We start from the raw sequence: 19,639 nt of genomic DNA on the forward strand, positions 1-19,639 counted from the left end.
CATGCTGTGGTTCCTGGCATGTAAATGCTTAATAAACCTCCAAAAGTGCAGGGCCAGGGACCCAAGTGGCTGAGTTGCCTGAGGTCGCTGTCAAACAGCAGCACAACCAAAATCTAAGCAGTGTCACTTAGCTTGAAAGACAGTATAGAGTCAAGTTGCTTAGGTTCAAATCTCAGCTCTGCTATTTACTAGCTGTGTAGCTTTGGAAAAGTGACTTAGTCTTTTTGTGGCTGTTTTCTGTCTATAAAATAAGAATAAATAATTGCCCTCTCTTCAGATGGTTGTGGGGATTAAATAAGTCTAAGTATTGGCACAGTGCTAAGCACTCAGAAATGTTACCGCACCCTCCGCCCCATATTTAAAAATAATGATTTAAGTACCAGTGTTCAATCAGAAGGTAGATTCCGGCTGACACTGTCTGTTGTAAAAACACAGTACCTGGGTAGGTTCTGATAAGAGAGCCCAACACAAGAGCCACAGTTCCAGGCGAAGGGACTGAGTGAATAGCAACTACAGGCGGGGCTTCCCAGTTCACAGCAAGTGAACTATTTACATAGTACTCATAGGAAACAAGACAGCTGGAAGCTCCGGGCTCCTCAGGGCCTGGCCACTCACTCGGAGGATTGGGAGAACACACGGTTCAGTGTGCTTGCAACTGTCGCAAGGCCCGTCAGTTGGGACATGCTACTGAGATAAGGTGCCTGCTAGCACTTCCTTGATACCTCAGCTCCGATGGCACCTATGGCCTGGTGCCTGCATAGGCTCAAAGTGAAACCGACACCAGCCAGGGTGCTCTGGAGTTTGGGAACTTGAGTGCTACCTAGGTGCTACTGTGTGGGCTGCCTCAGCACTGATTCTGCCCCTGGGGCCCTCGCCATGGGAGTTCAAACCCATGAGATGAACAGGGGAGAGAGAGGAGGTTGAGCACAGGCAGCACCTGGTGCGTCACAGCAGAGCAGTCCAGACAAGATGCCGCGGGCTCTGGATGAAGCATACCCACTGCGTTTACCTAAGCAAAGTATCAAGCTGGCACAAAATCTATAGGCGCATCTCAGCCACCCAGACATTTGGCGTTTTGTTAAAAGCAGAATCTCTGTCCACTTCCTGGTCTGCCTGCCTGGTATTTGGTTGTTTAGAAGGTAGAAGAAACAAATACTGCAGGTATTGCTGATAATTCTGGTAAGCAAGGAGGACTGGGCTTTAAAAAATGCATTGAGAAGTCCTGGGAAGAAAATGACCCTAACATCTTGAAATCATTCATATGAAATGAGTAGAATTCAGCATTTGATCTTCCATGTCCTTTAACCTTTAAAAAATCAGATTAAAAAAATAGCAAACAGGACTATTGGTCATGCGGGCTAGGAAGGTAGTACAGATAATCAGAGAAAGGCTTTCGGAGGCCTCTCCAGGAAACCCACAATTTAAAACTGTTTTAAAGGGAAGGAAGATGGAACATCTGATCAAAAGCAGAGGAGCCCAAAGCTTTTTTAAAAGAACCTTAAGGTTTTATAGAGGCCTAGTTTGGTTGGAGCAAAATCTCAAGCAGTATAGTAACAGAACCATTCTTGAAGGTGGTGTGTGACTGTCATAGGACAGGAGCAGAACCACTCAACTTCTGTTTATTTGTATTTTTATCTTTTCCAACAAGGAATATATGAACTGCAGAATGTAATGAGAACAAAGAGAAGGAAATTGAAGTCCAAGATAAGGGAGTAGTGAGAAGTGATCTTACTGCCTTGTGATTAGTTCTACGTCTTGTAGACTCGGAAAAATCCTTCCCTGAAGAGCGAGAGAGACAGTTTGCCCTTGTCACTGCTGAGCCAGCATTTGGTGCCTTTTGAAAAACCACGGAGTCTTGGGAAAATGCCAGAAGAGAAGGCAGGAAAATGAATTTCAGGAGCCACATTGATAAGCTTAAGGGTGATACCAAGGCAAGTTTGAGGACAGGGTGTTTTTAATGCCTCTAGGAGAGGAAGAAGTGTTCACTAAGGAACAGCACAGATCTGCTCAGGATTAAGTCTTACTAATCTTTCAACATTCCTAGAAAGCTAAGAATAGAAGGACTGTTTAAGTTGAAAAGTGGAGTTTGTCAGGAAGCACATTTAATATTGAAATGCTAGGTAGTCTACAAACTTCAGAACCAAGATAAAGAACTAAGATGAAGATAACTAACTGCGCATATGCTGTATCATTCTAGAGCTTCGCCAGTGCAATAAGCCAAGAAAACAAAATAAAAAATAAATACTGGAAAAGAAAAGCAAAATTCATGTGACTTGTCTTCTTAAAGTCTAATTGAATTCCAGCTAATAAGAGTTCAGTGAAGTGGCCAGAATCAGAAATATTCTAAAGTCAGTTTGTTTGTATATAAAAATCATTTAAAACTAGGGGAAATGTAATAATCATTAATAATGTCTAATTTTCAGTTGTGACAAAACCAAAAAGTACTTAGGAATGAAGCGAATAAGACATGTTTCATATCCTAGTGGAAAATGAAGAGTTCTGATTGAAGGACATATACAACATTCTAAATAAATGGAGAAAAATATGTTATTTATGAGTACTTTCTTTCAAATTATTCCAAAATGTTTAATGCTTCATGTCAGAATTCCAAGGGGAATTTTTGATAGTAATATGAATTATAAAGTAACCTGGAAGGCTAAGTGTATGGTAACAACCAAAAAGAAAACAAGGAAGAAGAGGAAGGAGGGGGAGGAGGCGAGGTGGGAGGGGAAGAAGAGGGAGAGGAGGAAAAAGAAGAGAAGAAGAGGAAGAAGAAATGAATGATGTGGAAGAGAGAATAGATTTGTGATGTCAAATACCAAAACCATGTATCAAAAGTAATTAAGTCCATCTGGCTCAACAATCGATAGCATGAAGAATCCAGAAATAGACTGGTTTATATTGTATTTTAGTCACAAGTAATCCAGAAAACTGCTCTAGGATTTCTTCTTCTCTTGTGAGACCGGGCCTCACTATACAGTTCAGGCTGGCCTTGAACCCATTACATAGCTCAGGCTGGCCTCAAAACCACCATGATCCTCCTGCCTCAGCCTCCTGGGTTCTGGGATTATAGGCATGCCCCACCATATCTGATTCAAGCGCTAGGCATTTCTTACAGAAGGAATTTAATACAGGGAGTTAGTTACACATGGGACAAAAGAACTAAGAAACTATGCAGGGGAGCAACCCAGAAATAAACAACAACTAGAACCTGCTCATAATCACTCCTGGGCCGGAGGGACAGAAAGACAAAGGAAGCTGACAGTGTTCTGGCGCCTAGGAGCTGGGGTCCTTAGGATAAGGATGAGTTGTTCCTTTAATGGTAGGGAAACAGTTGGTTTTCATTTCACTGAAAAAAACTGTAACTCTGCTTCACATAAACACCTAAAGTCCTGATGAGTTCGTAATCCAAATGGGAAAAGTGAAGAGCTAACACCAGGAAGCGCCTTACGATGCCCCCAGGGAGCTGTGGCCAGTCCTCTCACCAGCTGCCCCAGGACATAGCACTTGAGGTACCCTCTGCTGGCAATGCCCAGCACAGCCCCCTCCCCAGCCCTCTAGTGCATCCTTCCAGACTTCACCTGCCTCAAGCATCGTTAGCCCAGGAGCTCTTTATCTTTGACTCCTCCACCAGCTGAGCTGAGTGCTCCCCTCCTGATTACCCACATCGGAGAGCAGTGAGCTCCTTCAGGCAGAGACCAAGTCTCCTCTGTCCTTACCTCAAGCTGGATACAGTGCCTGGTGCAAGAACTGGCACCTGCGTATCCAATGCACTGAGACTTCATTCTCTTCCCAGTCTGACCTGTATTAGCTGAGCACCTGCTGTGTGCTTAGGACTTTTCTTACGGTGGAGGACACAGAAGCATGTGATGTAACAGTCTCTGTTCCCACAGGGCTTACTGTGCGGTTGAGAATCAAGATGCATTCTCAAGGATGTCTCACCCAGTGGGTTCTGAGGAGGACTTGGATTTTCCTGCTGAGCACATTGGCTGCCTTAAATAGAAGCCGAGACAGATGGGAAGATGCAGCAGATGGGCAGCACTTGGGGCAGCGAGCGGAGAGGTGGGAGTCCTGGATTGCGTCCCGGGCTCAGCCCGCTCCCAGCTGCGTGACCTGCTCACCTCGCTCCCCGTAGTGGCCCCATGTGCCCAATGAGGAGGGCGGGCCGGGCGGCAGTGCTCAGCCCTGGCCGCGGGTCAGAGTTAGACACAGATGACTGTGCAGTTGGTCTGGTGTAGAGCTTGGGTGCTGATATTGTTTCATAATCTTCCCTGGTGGTTTTTTAAAAATCACCCTTATTAAGAAAGCTGTATCATGCAATTCACCAGTTTAAAGTGTCCAATTCAGTGCTTTTTTATATATTTTCACAAAGTTGTGCACACCATGACAATATAATTTTGAAACATTTTTATTCCTCCTAAAAGAAGCTCAGTACCACTCACAGTCACTCCCTGCTCATTTCCTTCCATCCTCCTAGGTAACCAGTGATCTGCTTTCTGTCTCTTCTAAACATTTCATATAAATGGAATCACGCAACACTTGGCCTTTTGTGTCTGGCTTCTTTCATGTGGAATAGTGTTTTCGTTTCTTCTTGTGGCTAGGTAATTTTCCATTGTATGGATATACAGCATTTTGTTTATCCATTCTCCAATTAGTAGACATGGGGGTTCTGTCTACCTTTTGGTGATTTGAATTGTACTGCTGTGAACATTCATGTGCAAGTCTTTGCATGGACATGTTTTCATTTCTCTTGGGTTTATATCTATGAGTGGGATTGCTTGGTCATACAGTAACTCTGTGTGTAATTCTTTGGGGGAACTGCCAGCCCATTTTCCACATTGGCTGTACCATTGGTATTCCATCCAGCAGTATATAGAGGCTTTACTAGTGATTTAATTTCATCCAGAGATTAAAGCCACTAAACTGGAGAATATCTGTGGGGCTCTAGTTCTGAAATGGTGTGGTTTCTTATCCAAGATGAGATCACCCAAAGCCCAGGTCTCCGAGAACTTAGCTGAGATGTGGAATGGATAACTTCTCAGTGGACCCTGGTCACTCAGCCTTCTTTTTGAGAGGAACCCTATGTTCCAGCGTGACCCTCCCTCTGTCCCTGCCCTGAACTGGTCACATTCTAGAAATACCATGACTCAGTGTGCAGCTCAATTTGTTTGAACACATGTGTTGGGTTGGCTGAGATCCCAGGGTCAGGGTGGGGAGAGGCTCTGGTTGGAGCGTGTATGGGATTAAGCAGGGCTGGAAGAGCCCCTGCCACACCACTGGTTTTGCAGAGATGCACCTACCCAAAACAGACAGCGAACTCCCCTAGCACACAGGCCCTAAATTGGAGGCAAAATGAGAGCCAGGTCTTCCCCTGAGAAAAGGGAGGAGAAGACATTAGACCAGGTTTAATTCTCACTTTGCATTTACTAATAGGGACCATTGCTCATCTGTCTTCCCTAAGCCCCGATGTCAGTGTGTCAGCAGCAGTATCCTTGCAGGATAGCTTGAAAATAAAACATTAAAATGCCTAGCACAGGGATAAGTGTATATCAGCCCCATCTTCCATGTCGCTTTCCTTCTCCCCATCACCTTATGGAAGCAAAGGTGAAGCCTGCATAGCCCTCCTCCACCACCCACCCTGCAACCAGCACCCATGATGACCTGCTCTCCAGCAAGCCAGAAACCTCATGAGCTTCAGTCTCTGGTGACAGCCAGTGTCCCTGAGGCTCATGGGCTGCTTTGTGTTCTTGGACCTTCTCCGGTGGGCTTGAACTTCTCTGCTGCAGCCAGCAGGGCAGATGTACAACCTCTTCGAGCCACTTATATCATAGTTTCTGTGAAGGGCCCTCTCAGGCATCCACAGGGAGCTATCGCAAGACCATGAGAAATTTCCTCAATGGACCCACAACCCTCCAAACTCCATGTTAGAATCTTCATGATGGTCCCAGTGTGTACAAGCTGAGATCACTCCGAGGCGATTCTACCACCTGTGTGGGAATCTTTGCTTTTCTGTGGACCCCTCAGCTGGCCCAATTCCTGATTCTAACCTCAGACAGCTTCTGCGACCCTCACTCATTTCTCTTCCCATTTGCCTCTTTCTCAGTCTCTCCCTTAAGCAGCTGTAAAACGAAAGTCACAGATTTTACTTGCCATATTATTAATGCAGTGTCTTACTCGCTGAAAGTATATACGAATATACATATATATACAGTGTGTATGTATGTAACTGCATATTGGTGTTTGACTTCGCTGTGGGTTTCCTGGGAATGAAGAAAAAAATCACACGCCTATAACTTGGAAAGACAAGCACATGATACTACAAGTACCAAGTCTGTGCCAGGCATCGCTAATTAATCACTGCCCTGAGCCAGGCACCACCTCAGAATCCTCCTGCATCTTGCACTCTGGGCAGCGAGTAAGGATCAATTGGAGCTGGCATCAGAGGTGGTGTCTATTTGCCATCCTTTTGAAACTATTACTCAGAACTTGCCAAGTTCTCTTCCTGCCCCAAGCGAATGCCAGGTGTCTGCTACAAGCCATCTTTCCCCTCTCACTCATCGCAACCCATCTGCAGCTCAGCCATGTCAAGGCAGCGCTCGTTCTCCACCTCCTGTTTTCGGTTAATGATATTTCATAGACATTTGCCTTGTGCTGTGCTCAGAAAACTCAGTTATCTGACCCTCCCCATCTCCATGTTCTCCCTGTCCTGTCCCTCTCTTCCTCTTGGTGTTTTTCTGATCTGTCCCTCCTGCCTAGACAAGTTCAGTGCCCATACAGACCTGTGACAGGCTCACATGGTGAGAAAGAAGGGAAGGGGAAAAAGAGCCCTGGGAGTCCTCACCAGTCCACCCAGGGAGAGGCGCTTTCTCTCTTCTGAGCTCCCAGCCTCTGCACCTCTACAGGTCAAATGTTAATTTTTAAATATATTTGAGAGGCAGGGAAATAATATTAACAGGCTTTGGAGTCCACAGAGCTGCTGTCAAATCCCAGCTCCCTCCCTCCCTTCTTTCCTCCCTCCTTCTCTTCCCTCTCTCCTTCCTCCCTTTTTCCCTTCTTTCCTCAAATACTTATGGAGCACCTACTGTGTATCCAGCAAAGGTATACACTTGGATATTTTAGGTAAAATAGCCAGCGTAGAGCCTGAAGCGTAGACAGATAAATATTTGGGAGAAAGGATGACTCTCAGATCTGGAAATCTTCCCAGCAGACACCTCCCTGACTTCACTTTCCAGAGAGGGAAGCGAGGTCTAGTGTGACTGCCTAGGGTTTCAGTGCAAGGCCAGGCAGGACTGAGACGGAGTGCAGGTGTCTCTGAGCCAACTCAGTGCCCCTGCACCTGGGTGGGTGTCCTGGATATGCCTCAGGTGGGAGGGAGAAGTGAGGATGGAGTGTATTCCCAGAAGCCAAAATCATCCTTCTTTCACTTTATGCACACACGCTCTCAAGCATGCAATACCAGACTCTCCTTGAGCAAAGTCTCCAGGAGCCAGAGAGGATCAGAGATCCAGCTCTTGAGGCAGTGCAGGGACAAGCAGTGCCTTTTCTTCTGCAGCAGTCTTCTCGGTACCTTCTTCCCGGTGTCCCCAAGTGACAGGCCTGCAAACCCTGCTGACACTATTTCGGGACAATCCCAGAGAGCAGCTGGCACCCTTCCGTGGTGCCCTGTTGCCCACATGATAGCCTGGCACGTTTGGCTCTTTGTGCCCTGCCCCAGCTGGTCTTCTCATTCTCACCTCCTGCTGTGCCTGTCTTCGTGCCCACTCTTCCAGGCACCCTGCCCTTCTAACCACCATTCCTTTGCCCCTGCTGTGCCTTCAGCCTGTGAAAGCTAGTTGCCTTTTCTACCTGATTCTACACCCTCCAAAGAAACCAGTAACAAACTGACACCGATTTAGAGCATGCAGGTTATATGGGAGAAATCCAGCTACCTCAACCAGTCAATGCATTCTCTGAACCTTAGGAAATAAAATAGTTCAGTGATAGTATTAGCGTCAGATTTGGCTAGATCTGGGCCTCAGATGATACCACTAATTTTTCTCTTCCACCTGCCTTTAACCTCTGCTCATCTTTTCCGTCTTTGCGCATTGGCCTCATTCCCACAGATACTACTACTTCATGTCTGGAGGAGATGGTCATAACAAGGCTCAATTCATATCGCCCTTGTAGCCACAACCAGCATATTCATTACGCCACTGGAATGAAAAGGTGTAGCAGTGATGTTAACAGGGGCTTTCTGCTTATTGGAATGGGCAGGAATTTCTCATTTGTAATGCGATCTTACCATGGGATGGCTTAAAATTATTTATTTTTTAAATGTTTCCTCCCATTTATGGCTTTTAAAGAATGCCTTTCAAAGGATAGAAATTATTCCATTTCAGATGAGATCAGGCGCATTCAGAGTGGTATGGCTGTGGACAAATTATTCCATTTCAAAGCTAAGATACTTTATCGTACAAGTATCTCTGATATATTCAAATTGTCACTTTTCTGTCCGTCCACACAGAGTGCCCATGATTCCGTATTTTAAATAGGGATCCGTTTACTGAACCTAAGTCTTTCTTGGTGTCAGACACTTAGAGGACATCTTTGATGGTGCACACAGGACCAGCAAGACATTTTGCATTCCTAAACTCTGACTTTGTTGCCACCACAGCTACCCACTCCCCTCCCCAGTGCTCAGCCCCTCGGAGCGGCTGCCCTTTGGCGTCGAGGAGAACGGGGGCACACCATTCCCTCCGAAAGCTTCAGGAAGGCACCACCACCAGCATCACCACCACACCAACTACGGCCTCTCGCTGACCCTGGAGAACAAGGAGGGGCCTCTGAGGTCCCCGAACTCCAACAGCAAGTCCCATACAAGTGAGTCAGGTGGAGGGGGCAGCGTGGGGTGGGGATGATGCCCTGGGAAGAGACCCATTTCCCTAGCACTCAGGGCAGACTCTCCCCAGGCAGCTTGGAAAGATGGGGCCATCATGCTGGTTACCAGGTTTGGGCAGGTGCAGACAGGGCTGGATGCATTATGGCAGGCACGATCTAGAGATTACAGCTTGCCAGTAAGCTCCAAGTCACCGGCGTCAGGGTAACAGTTCCATCCCCACCTCATTTCTCAGCAGCTCTCTGCTTGAACAGGACCCAGCTCTGGAAAGAGAAAGCCATGGGAAAGAGAAGGAGGGAGGGAGGTTAATGGCTGGAGTGTCTGCTATCCTAGTAACAGAAAAACGCATTCTGTCTCCTTTCTGACATTGGCTGCTGAGTGGAAGGTGACATCAGGTAGATCAGGTTGGCCCATGATATGGTCCCAGTAAGAAGTTACAGGAATAGACGATCTACAGAAACACTGTGAGCAGTGAGATTGGGTGACCTTGTATCTATTAAGTCTAATAAAAATATCGGCTTGGGTTTTGTGATTTTATTTTAGAAACTCACCTTTATTGCATTTTACCTAAGAACTTGTCTCTGACTGACCAGGAGAAAAAAAGCTAGTTCTTTGTCTTTGATTTGAGAAGTACTGAGGCAGAGGTCGGGGTAAGGTGGCTCTGATGCTCATTCTTGCTGTGCAGCCAAGTACCCTCTCTGATCATTGATTTTTTTCATCGATGCATGGGATAGAGAGAGGGCATCAAAGTGATCACCAAGTAGGCTGAGTGTTGTGGCACATGCTTGTAATCCCAGCACTTAGGAGGCTGAGGCAGGAGGATTACCATGAGTTTGAGGCCAGCCTAGGCTAGCTACATAGTGAGTTCAGGGCCAGCCTGGACTACAGAGTGAGACTTTGTCTCAAAAAAGCAAAAAGCAAAAAAAATCACCAAGTAATCCTCCAGCAGCAACACTGAATGATTCCGTGCTGGCAAATAGGATGAGCTGTTCAGCCATCACCTGTAGAGCCTGGGGAGCAATTCTGAGGTGGTGGAGCCCAGAACAGGAACTCATAACCCACTTGATAAAGAATCTGACTTCCACATGCTCTTCTTTGCCCACACTGCCCTTGCCAGGTCCCTGCCTCATCTTTGGTATCTGAATAATTTTCACAGCCTCATACTGGGGCACCTGCTTCTGTGTAGTCTGCATCTAAAAGCTGTTGAAATCAACTTTCACACAAAGCTCTGGCCAGATGCCTTACAGCCTGCAATAGTCCCTCACTGTCCTGGCTAAAGCCCACGCCTCTGAATGTAACCACATGCAGATTGTTATGGCTGCAGCCATGGTCCCCAGGTACCCCCACCCCTAAGGACCTTCTAGATACACAGAGCTATTGTCCTCACACCAGCTGCTGTGCTGGTCCCAGTTCTGTCCTTTGCAAGTGCTGGATGAACTCCTATACATCCCTTAGGAGCCAGCTCCAATGTTATCAGTGAAACAGTCTAGATCACCTCTCCACTATTCTAGGAGTTGGAGTTCTTTCCTTCTTGCTCCTGTACAATTAAAACTATTATCACTTTTTATTTGGAATATCTGTGTGCACTTCTGTCTGCCCTTTAGACTGGAATTGTGTCTCATTTGCTTCTTTATTTAGCTCCCCAGATCCCAATTGCAAACAGTACTTAGCACAAGTTTTACTATGTAATGAATATTTAATATTTAATGCATATCAATGAGTCAGTGCAAGCTACAGAAAGGAATGGTGGCAAACTAATCCAAAGCAGTACAAAAATCAAAATTGGTGGGTTTTATTTTAGAAATATAACATAGCTTTTAAGGGCATATTTTTGTGGCTATTAGCCTGAACATTAATCTTTCCAGTTTACACAGTACCATTTCATATTCAAAGCCTTTGTACATGAATAATCTCACTCAATATTTGCAGCAGCTCTTAATATTTGCAGGTAAGTATTTTATTTTATATTAAAATGGCTTAGAGGCTCAGAGAAGTATAGCAATTTACCCAGGGCCACCCAGTTTGTAGGTGGGGGAGTTAGGTCTTGGTCTCAGATAGCCTCACACCCTGTCAAGTTAGTGGAGGAAAAGGCAGGCAGAAAATGGGCTGGGTGTCAGGCGCTGGCAATTCCCCTTATTTCCTGTGTCTATCTGCCCTTTCAATCTTTCTGTATTCATTTCCCTGGGACCACTTTGTAGAACTGAGTCCAGGAGGACCTGCTCTGTTCAGCGAGGCTGCTGCCCACCTGAAGAAGCTGGAACTAGAGACTGTGAAAGCTGCTGGACCCTGGCCTGCTCTGCACATCAACTTAAACAAGGTACTAAGGGCTGGGTGCTGCAAGAAGCATGGACTTTGTGCTCATGACAAGCCAGTGATTACCTCCCTGGCCTGCCTCCTAAGCCAGGTACCTGTATCCAGGAGGAATTTCTACTCTATTTTTTAAAATTCCTCCTCTGGTTTTCTTCTAGGAGTCAGATTTTTATTGCCCTTCTAATTGGTTTAGTTACAGTGGTAGGCATTGCCTAGTACCTCACATGCCCCCTGGATTGGTCTTCTTCTTCTTAGTCTCTTGGTTTTCAACTTTTCTTTTCTTTCTTTCTTTTTTTTTTTTTTTTTTAATCTTTTTGATACAGGGTCTCACTATGCAGTTAAGGCTGGCCTTGAGCTCACTATGTAGCCCAGGCTGGTCTCAAACTCATGGTGATCCTCCTGACTCAGCCTCTCAAGTACTGGGATTATAGGCATGCACCACCACCCGTGGCACGGTTTTCAACTTTTCTTCCTCAACATACATAATCAATTGTTTGAATGGGGTCTTAACCAGAGTTTGACAAAATTAAAAGCTACTCTGTAAAGAAATATAGTATATTATCCAGCAAAGCACTCAAGCTCTATGGTAGTTAGCAGTTGTCATGACTGTTGGTACGATACTGAGGGTAGTGGCTTGCTGGGGTGATGACATACCTGAGAAAACTGGGATGATGGGGCATTTTCCTTGAGCTCAAGTTGTAATTTCTCTCCTTCCTGCATTCTAAGAAATGCATCAAGGGGTTGGGGGACTCACTCAGTGGTAAAGCACTGCTGAACATGTGCAAAGCCCTGGGCTCAACCCCAGCAAGTAAGCTACAATTATGTGATCATACAGGTAACTTTCACCCTATCCTAAACACAAGCAATGACTCTTTGTCATTAGTAAAGCATTCCTTGAACAGATGTCACTGGGTATCATGATGCCTTAGTTCGGGACTCTCGGCTTGGATGGCTTTGAAAGGTTTTTCCCAGTCGTAGGGATAGAGCATCCTCTGATTCTTCTAAGGTTTAAATAACCTCTTATTCTTAATTTAATGATGAAAAATCATGTTTGCTACCCAATTCCAAAGTTATACCCAAAGTTATCCCAGGAATTGAAGTCTTATCTGATTTCAAATGTATAAGCAATTTGTATCAACAATCTGAATATGCATGCAATCATTTCTTTATCCCTAAATGGCATCCTCAAACAGATGGCCCAGTTCCAACTGTCATATCAAAGCCCAATTTCATGTGTTTGTGTGTTTTGAAATCTGTATTTCCATAGTGAATGGTAAAGTACATTTCTGCAGTTCAAATTGAACATAAAATATAAAATACAGTCATTCAAAAGACAGAAAACACATTCTTGGGGCCATCCTCCAGCTGGAACCATGGTCTTGTAATCTCCCATAGAGTTGCCTTTTAAACAAACAAGTAAAAAATTAATTCATCCAGTGATGAACAAATTTTCCCAATTTATATTGGCCTTTACCTGTTTTAATCATACAGTTGAACATTATCACCCTTGCTTTGTCCAAATGGAACAAGAACAAGCCAGTTTGAATTTTATGTCCAAAAAAATCAGTTTAGAATTGCTAAATTCAAAGGAGAAACTCAATGTGGAATAGTCATTCTTTGCTTATTTTAGCAGCATTCCATTTTTTAAGGTACGTTTTCAGTCATTACTGTCAGTATACACTACATTCCCTTAAGCAATTGTCAAAAACCTCAACTGAGCTTTATAACTAATTTAATTCCTGTATCCCAGCATATCACTCCAAAGAAATTAAACCTAATTAAAAATTAACTCTTCATACATCAATAAAAACACCGATTCAAGTATGGAACAAATATCTAAATGATTTATAAACATAAGATGAATCCCACCTTTCAAAATAAGAAAGTGATAAATAACTTAGTAGTTGCCTAAAGGAGAAAACCAAGTCCTCCAGGATAGCGCATCTGGTCAAATGAGACCGTTCTTTAAACCCAGCCTGATGGTTTTGCATCTTAGTGTCCTTACATCTGATGTGATTTTTGTTATATTTTCTTTTCTAACCAAAGAATGTAACATGGAGGTGCTATTCATATTTTTTCTCACTTGAATATCCTAAAAATATTGTGAAGAAAGAAACAGGTAGGTGAAGAGCAGCTAGTAAGTTGGATGGTTAAGAGCTCTAGCTTGGGAGTTAATCAACATCACTCTTCCTGCCTAGGAATTTTACCTTCTCTGTGTTTTTGGGCAAACGACTTCCCATTTCTGCTTTTTTTTTTTTTTTTTTTTTTCCATCCATAAAATGGATATAATAGTGTTCTGGTTTCTCTCCAGATCATATAAACCTTTCATCTTTTATTAAAATAGGGATAATAATAGTACCTACCTCCAAATGGGTTGGACAGATGAGGAGATTTAGTGAGATGTGCATATGAAATATGTGGTCAGTGGCTGGCCCACTGGAAGCTCAAGGTATGTATCAACTACTTGGGGTTGGCACATGCTAGGCAAGAGCTCTACCACTGAGTTACAGCCCCAGCCCTTTTCGTTTGTTTGGAAACAGGGTCTCACTAAGTTGTCCGCACTGGTCACTCACTGGTTACAGGTGTGCACTATCACTCCCAGCTTTGTTTTTATCACCATCACCTTTTTTTATACTGAAAATCAAACTCAACATCCTTACTATCCCCCCATCTTCTAAAAATGATGCTAGTAGGAAAAGCTGAGGTTAACAGCCAAGTCTTCTGCCTGTCTGCTTGCTATTATGTGAAATTGCTGAGCTCTGTTTGTTCTACCAAATGCTCCTCTATGTGCTTGAAGGCCCCGTGGGAAACTGTATTCTATGCCTTCTTTTCTTTATTAAGTGGGGTAGCCAGCCAATTCCCCTATATTTCCTCTATGGCTTTTATAGTATTCCTACAATGGGTACCATAGCAAGATGCTCAATAGGACTTTCAATTTAATGAATACGATTAATTTTGGAACTTGAAGAACTTGAGGGCTTTAGAAGATTTTATTCTTGCCCTGGTACATGGTATGGACATGCCACATTTAGTCCTGATATTACCGAATTAACTTCTAGCAATCATATAGTCTTGTGCCTTTGTTATTAAACACATACCTCTTCTCGTAATAACTGTATATCATCATAGTCATCTGCAGTAGGTGTTTATTGGATACTTACTCTACGTCAAGTCCCATATTTGCGCTGGGATATGCAGTAACCACAAAAATACACTTAGCAATGAGTCATTATTTCCCAAAAGTGGCATGTGTGTCATCAAAGATGATTTCAGGTTACACGCATGGATGAATATTTTTTCTTTTAATAGTTATATAAATATCATCATGTCTATTATAATAAATATAATAATTACAGAGCTTATAATTTCAAAGATATTATTGCTTTGAACAGGACCAAAGTAGGACTATGTTGTCCCAGGGTAATCCACTTTAACGAGATCACATAAATTTCAGGTACCTGTTCAATTAACACACAGGAGATGGTAAAAATAGTGAAGACGGAACCAAATTACTGAAGTCCAAGACATTATCTACACTACGGTAGCAGGGACCAGGGGTAGAGCTCAGTGGTAGAGCACATACTTAGCGTGCACAAGACCATGGGTTCAATTCGCAGCAAAATAAATAAGTAACAAATATAAATTCCTTGTTGAGAATCATAGTTTGTAGCAAGGTTTATTGTAAAAATATCAGTGAATATTTTTCAATCTTCCCTTTGACCCTTCAAGTCACAGAATTAGATCTAGGCAGCGATGGTCGCTACGGGGGAGATAGTATTGGATTGGGTGTGAGGAAGTTGAAGGTTGCGTCCTGGTTCTGCTCTCACCGCACGATTCTGCAGCCTTTCCTCTCTTAACCTTCACCTCTACTCTTGATGCATCGTCCCCCAGCCTTGCTAGAGAATGGAATGATGCCCTTGTGTGTCCTCTGCAGAGTACAGCACAGGCACAGACCTAAGGAGCTGGGGACGCACTTGCCCATATCTTTAGATCTATGTGTTGCTTACAGTTGTAATGGTTGGGGAAAGTTAAAATGTGTGTGTGTTCTTTTTTTCTTTGTTTACTATCTGTTGCCTATCTTTTGCTTTGTCTCAGGCTGAAGAGAAGAAAGTTGCTGAGAAGACACTGCAGACCCCACTGCTGCCTTCCCCAGTGGCGGACCACGTGAAGTGTAACATCCTGAAAGCACAGCTGGAGAATGCCTCCCGGGCCAATGCCCAGGTATGCGACTTAAGTGTTCTGACTCCACCTTATAGGGCTCCCTTGAGATCCAAAGAAGGACAGACACTGGGCCCGTGGGGCTAGATCTGAAGACAGGAGCCCCCCTGGGTATGTAAGCCAAGGTTTTCATGTGAAGAGTTAACTGGGATACAGGTATTAACTAGGGAAGTGAAAGAGCAGAGAGACAAATGGACAGCAATGGTTCTCACACATTAGCATGCACAGGAAAGCTGGTGCTTGGGAAGAGACCAGCAGGCTGGCATGGGGCTGGTGAATCTGCATCTCCCCCTGTTCACAACATGCCACTGTCGGTCGCGTTACTCTAAGAGACCTGTAGTATCAACCACAGGAAGCACTGCTCATCTGTACAGCTGAGGGGACAAGGATGCCCTGAATATTAAAATGTCTTAATAATTTATAATAAGAGCTTAGACGTCTGAGCAAGGGTCCCTGTGGCCAGCACGGTGGCCTGGCCAAACACTTTGAGGAGGGGACAGCAGCTGGCTAGTGTTGTACCTGAGGTGGACACAGTGATGCTGGATCTGCCAAATGTTGGAAATCTGCACACTGGAGGTGACTGGGAGGTACTGCCATTGCCTGGGTGAAGAACAGGCTGTTGACACCCGGGAGCAGGAAGCAAACAGGAAGGGGTAGGACTGTTCCAACTAGCGCCCCCTACTGATAGGTCCTGGCATGAGGCCCGCTGGCAAAGCAGTTGCTGAGTTTACTGGTTCTCAGCTCTAGACCCACCCAGTAGATGTTCAGAGGGTGAATGTGGAAATGAGAAATAATAGGTCAGTAACTGCCATAAATTCTCTCACTTGGCACCCATGGTTATAAGTAGTGACCTCTACACTCTCCCTGTAAACCTAAATACAGTCTCAGAATCATTTTCTTGCTTGCTTGCTTGCTTGCTTTTTTAAGATTAGAAAAGATTTATTGAGAGACAGCTCCTAAGAGACAGATAGGTGGAGACCTGAAAGTGGGTTGTCACTGAGGCCCTTTGTCAGGAGTAATTTAGACAGCAAAGTCACCATGTGGGTATAACGGGGGTCAAACTACAATCACCTATAGGATTACAAGTATAGCTACTTAGCTAATATTGATCAAATAGGGAAGCAGATCATGTAGCAAGGGTACATGAAAAGAGCAAAGGCATTTTGGGGAAGGGGTGGGTCCATATGCTCTGGTCACCCACCTGGGTGACTGATATCTGTCTGGACTTAATAGATTGAGTGGCATCAACTCCAATATAATCCCAAATTTCCATTCATATCTTAGGGAAATATGCAAGTCTGGCCATTGTGATTTTAATCTCAAGGCAATGCCTTCTTCAGATATACCCTCAGCCACAATTTTGATGTGTTTTCATCTTTTGCACTGACTCCGTCAAGAGCCCAGCCCTGTCTCACAGCCTGTTAATTTCTATCTAATTCAGTTGTCTATAATATTCCTCTCTCTAAAGAGCTATCCCTAACTGTGGTTAGGGGAGAATGGGTGAAATTCAGGCTCATTTGCTACAGTGTTCCAAGGACAAAACACTAGTCTGTTAAAGATGGCACTCAAATAGAAAGCCATTTACCCTTCTGTCCTGCAGACAGTATATAAAAAACTACAGTGCTTCATGAGTTCATAGAAAAATATATAACTATCTTCAGCCCTTATGAACCTAGTATCTATGCCTATGTTTCTGTGGAAATATATTATTATGTCTACTTACGTATGTAGCAATAGGAATAATTTATATCCTCCCAGAACATACCATGAAAAACAAGAGGAAGCTTACAAAATTTCTTCCATTTGGGAGCTGTGATGTAAACAGGAAACAGTAAACCGTAGAACACAAGTTTGAAAGTTAGATGGTCTGAGTTTGAATCTTCATCTACTGTTTATCAGCAGTGTCACGTTATACTTGTTTGCTAAACTCTCTGAGTCTTGGTTTTCTCATGTGCAAAATGGGGATTACAGTTTATACCACTTTAAGTTCTTGTGAAGATTAAATGAGGTGATCTATGTAAAGTACCTGACACAATGCATTGCTCTACCGTTGTGGAGATGTGTACAATACTGATCACAGATCTGATGTGAGGAAGTTGATAGATACACTGGTTCTTTTGTGGATAAAGGTAGTAGCACTTTTTCCATGGTGCTCAGATGAACTTCTGTTTGCAAACTCAGTCATTTCAAAGTTGTAGTCACAATTCTTTGTCCCCATGCTACTCTCTTCATTGTTTTAAAGTACGCCATTTTTACACTGTGGAACAGACAAACGGGACAGGTACGTCACAGTTTACAAAGACATAATCTGCACTAGGAAGTTGCTCCGTGTTTTCAGTGGCTTGTGCTGCCCGCCTCACCTGTGGGGGACCTGTACTTCTGCTGTGATGAAGAAATACAATGTATTGGAAATACTTCATTTCACAGTGTCAAAAAAGACCAGAGATAGATACAAAGAAAAGAAAATGTCCCAGCCAAACAGTGGGAGGGCCCAAAGCAGGAAAAGAGAAGAGAGTTAATGATTCAGAGCAGTGTTTTCCAAGATTTTATAAGGAACATGGGCCTTATGGGATGCTCACTGATCACTTTGTAAATACTGGGCCGGGAATATAGCTCAGTGGCATGAGCGCTTGCCTGGCAAGCATAAGGTCTTGAGTTCGATTGCTGGTACCAAAAAAAAAAAAAAAAAGGAAATACTGCTTGCCAAACTTCTCAAACAAGAAAGAGTGAGTCTGTCAGCCACACATTAGCTTTTTATAGGCTCTGACAAGGCCCATGGAAAAGAAATCTGTTTTACTTTCCTCCACACCTAAATTGACTGCAGAACCCTTCGTAAAAAAGCTTCCACTGTTGTCTGTGATCCAGTGTTCATGGGACACAGAAATGTGTTTTAGGAATCCCTGATTTAGGATAGGCTTTTGGGGATAGGGGGATTGTTTTTGCACTAGAGGAGACTGAACCCAGGAACTCGAGTGCTTGCCTAGCACTCTACCACTGAGCTGTATCCCTAGCCCTTTTATAATTTTATTTGAAATGGGTCTTGCTAAGTTGCCCAGGCTGGCCTTAAATTTGTAATCTTCCTGCCTCAGCCTCCTGAGTTACTGGGATTAATTATAGGCATGAGCCACCAAGCCTAGCTCCTGGCTTTGTGCTTTGAGGGGTGCTGTTATAAAGGCCTTGGTGCACTGACAGGGACTTAAGCGCTAATCTGCTATTGACCTCCATGCAGGGCCAAGATATAAGGGAAGGAAACAGAAGTCCAACAGGCCAACAATGCTCTCTGTTATTGCTGGCTTTAAAAAAGACTTTGATCAGGAAGCAAGGCTGGTCCTTACGTGGGGAACCATGGGAGGCTAACAATCCAGTGCCCACCAAGCCAGTATCCTTGAAATCTCTGCTCAGCGTGTACCTAGGGCCAAGCTCTGTACACTGCAGTGTAGGTGTGAGGGCCACAGGCTCCTGCATTTCCCATTGGCCACCAGTGTGTGTTCTTCTGGCCTGGCTGGCTGAGTGGGTGTCTCCCCAACCCCCGCCATTCTTTGGGATTCACCAGAGGGAGAAAGACAAGGCTTCTATCAAAATGGAATGATGTAACTCCTCCTAAGCTTGTTATGCTGATGTGGAAGGCCAGATTCCAAATTCTTTTGTAAACTGTAAGTACACTGTGAGCGTGGGGCGGTTTATTATTCTTGATCTAAAATGTGAGTGAGGGATTAAGCTGTGGGCTTCTCCTTTCCCACACGGTCCTCTTCTTGTTCAGACACGAGCCGGCTCATAGCAGGTGCTTAATGAAAATATGAATACAAACATTGATTACATTTAGATGATTGTGTCTTAATTCCCTTAATGGGGAATGACTCAAGGAAACTTTTTTTTTTTTTTGATAATTTATGTAAATACCAGAACAAGCTTTACTATTGCCTGAATACTTGACAAATGACTTGTCAGTCCACCTTTACGTCTCAGTATCCTTTGAATGGAGGTGACTTGGAAATGTTTTTTGTGCCAAGATGCTCAGTTTTTACTCACCCAATTGTTTGTTATTTTTGTTTGTTTGTTTGTTTAACAGATAGGAAAGGAGGAATCAACGTTTGTAAATATCACTAAGAAGTCAAGTCTTCAGGATGCTAATGTAAGGTCTGTTGCTTCTTGTTTGAATGGGGAAATAATACCCTAAGTTGTCAACATTACCCTCAAAACATTACTCCGGGGGAATTGGCTGATAACGTCCTAGGA

The 19,639-nt window shown here is 44.0% G+C and overlaps 1 protein-coding gene across 1 annotated transcript in view; it reads left to right on the top strand.

The window, feature by feature from the left end:
* The window catches only part of Epb41l4b (erythrocyte membrane protein band 4.1 like 4B), a gene marked incomplete in the record, with an annotated part of 135,789 nt that overhangs the window by 87,708 nt on the left and 28,442 nt on the right, over nucleotides 1–19,639 (top strand). Inside the window, 4 exon segments of the mRNA XM_013513219.1 lie at nucleotides 8,654–8,859; nucleotides 11,074–11,192; nucleotides 15,281–15,406; nucleotides 19,473–19,540. Of these exon segments, the coding sequence (XP_013368673.1) occupies nucleotides 8,654–8,859; nucleotides 11,074–11,192; nucleotides 15,281–15,406; nucleotides 19,473–19,540 (519 nt within the window).

This window comes from Chinchilla lanigera, unplaced genomic scaffold (genome assembly GCF_000276665.1).
Source record: "Chinchilla lanigera isolate Chin_1 unplaced genomic scaffold, ChiLan1.0 scaffold00018, whole genome shotgun sequence".
Classification (NCBI taxonomy): domain Eukaryota; kingdom Metazoa; phylum Chordata; class Mammalia; order Rodentia; family Chinchillidae; genus Chinchilla; species Chinchilla lanigera.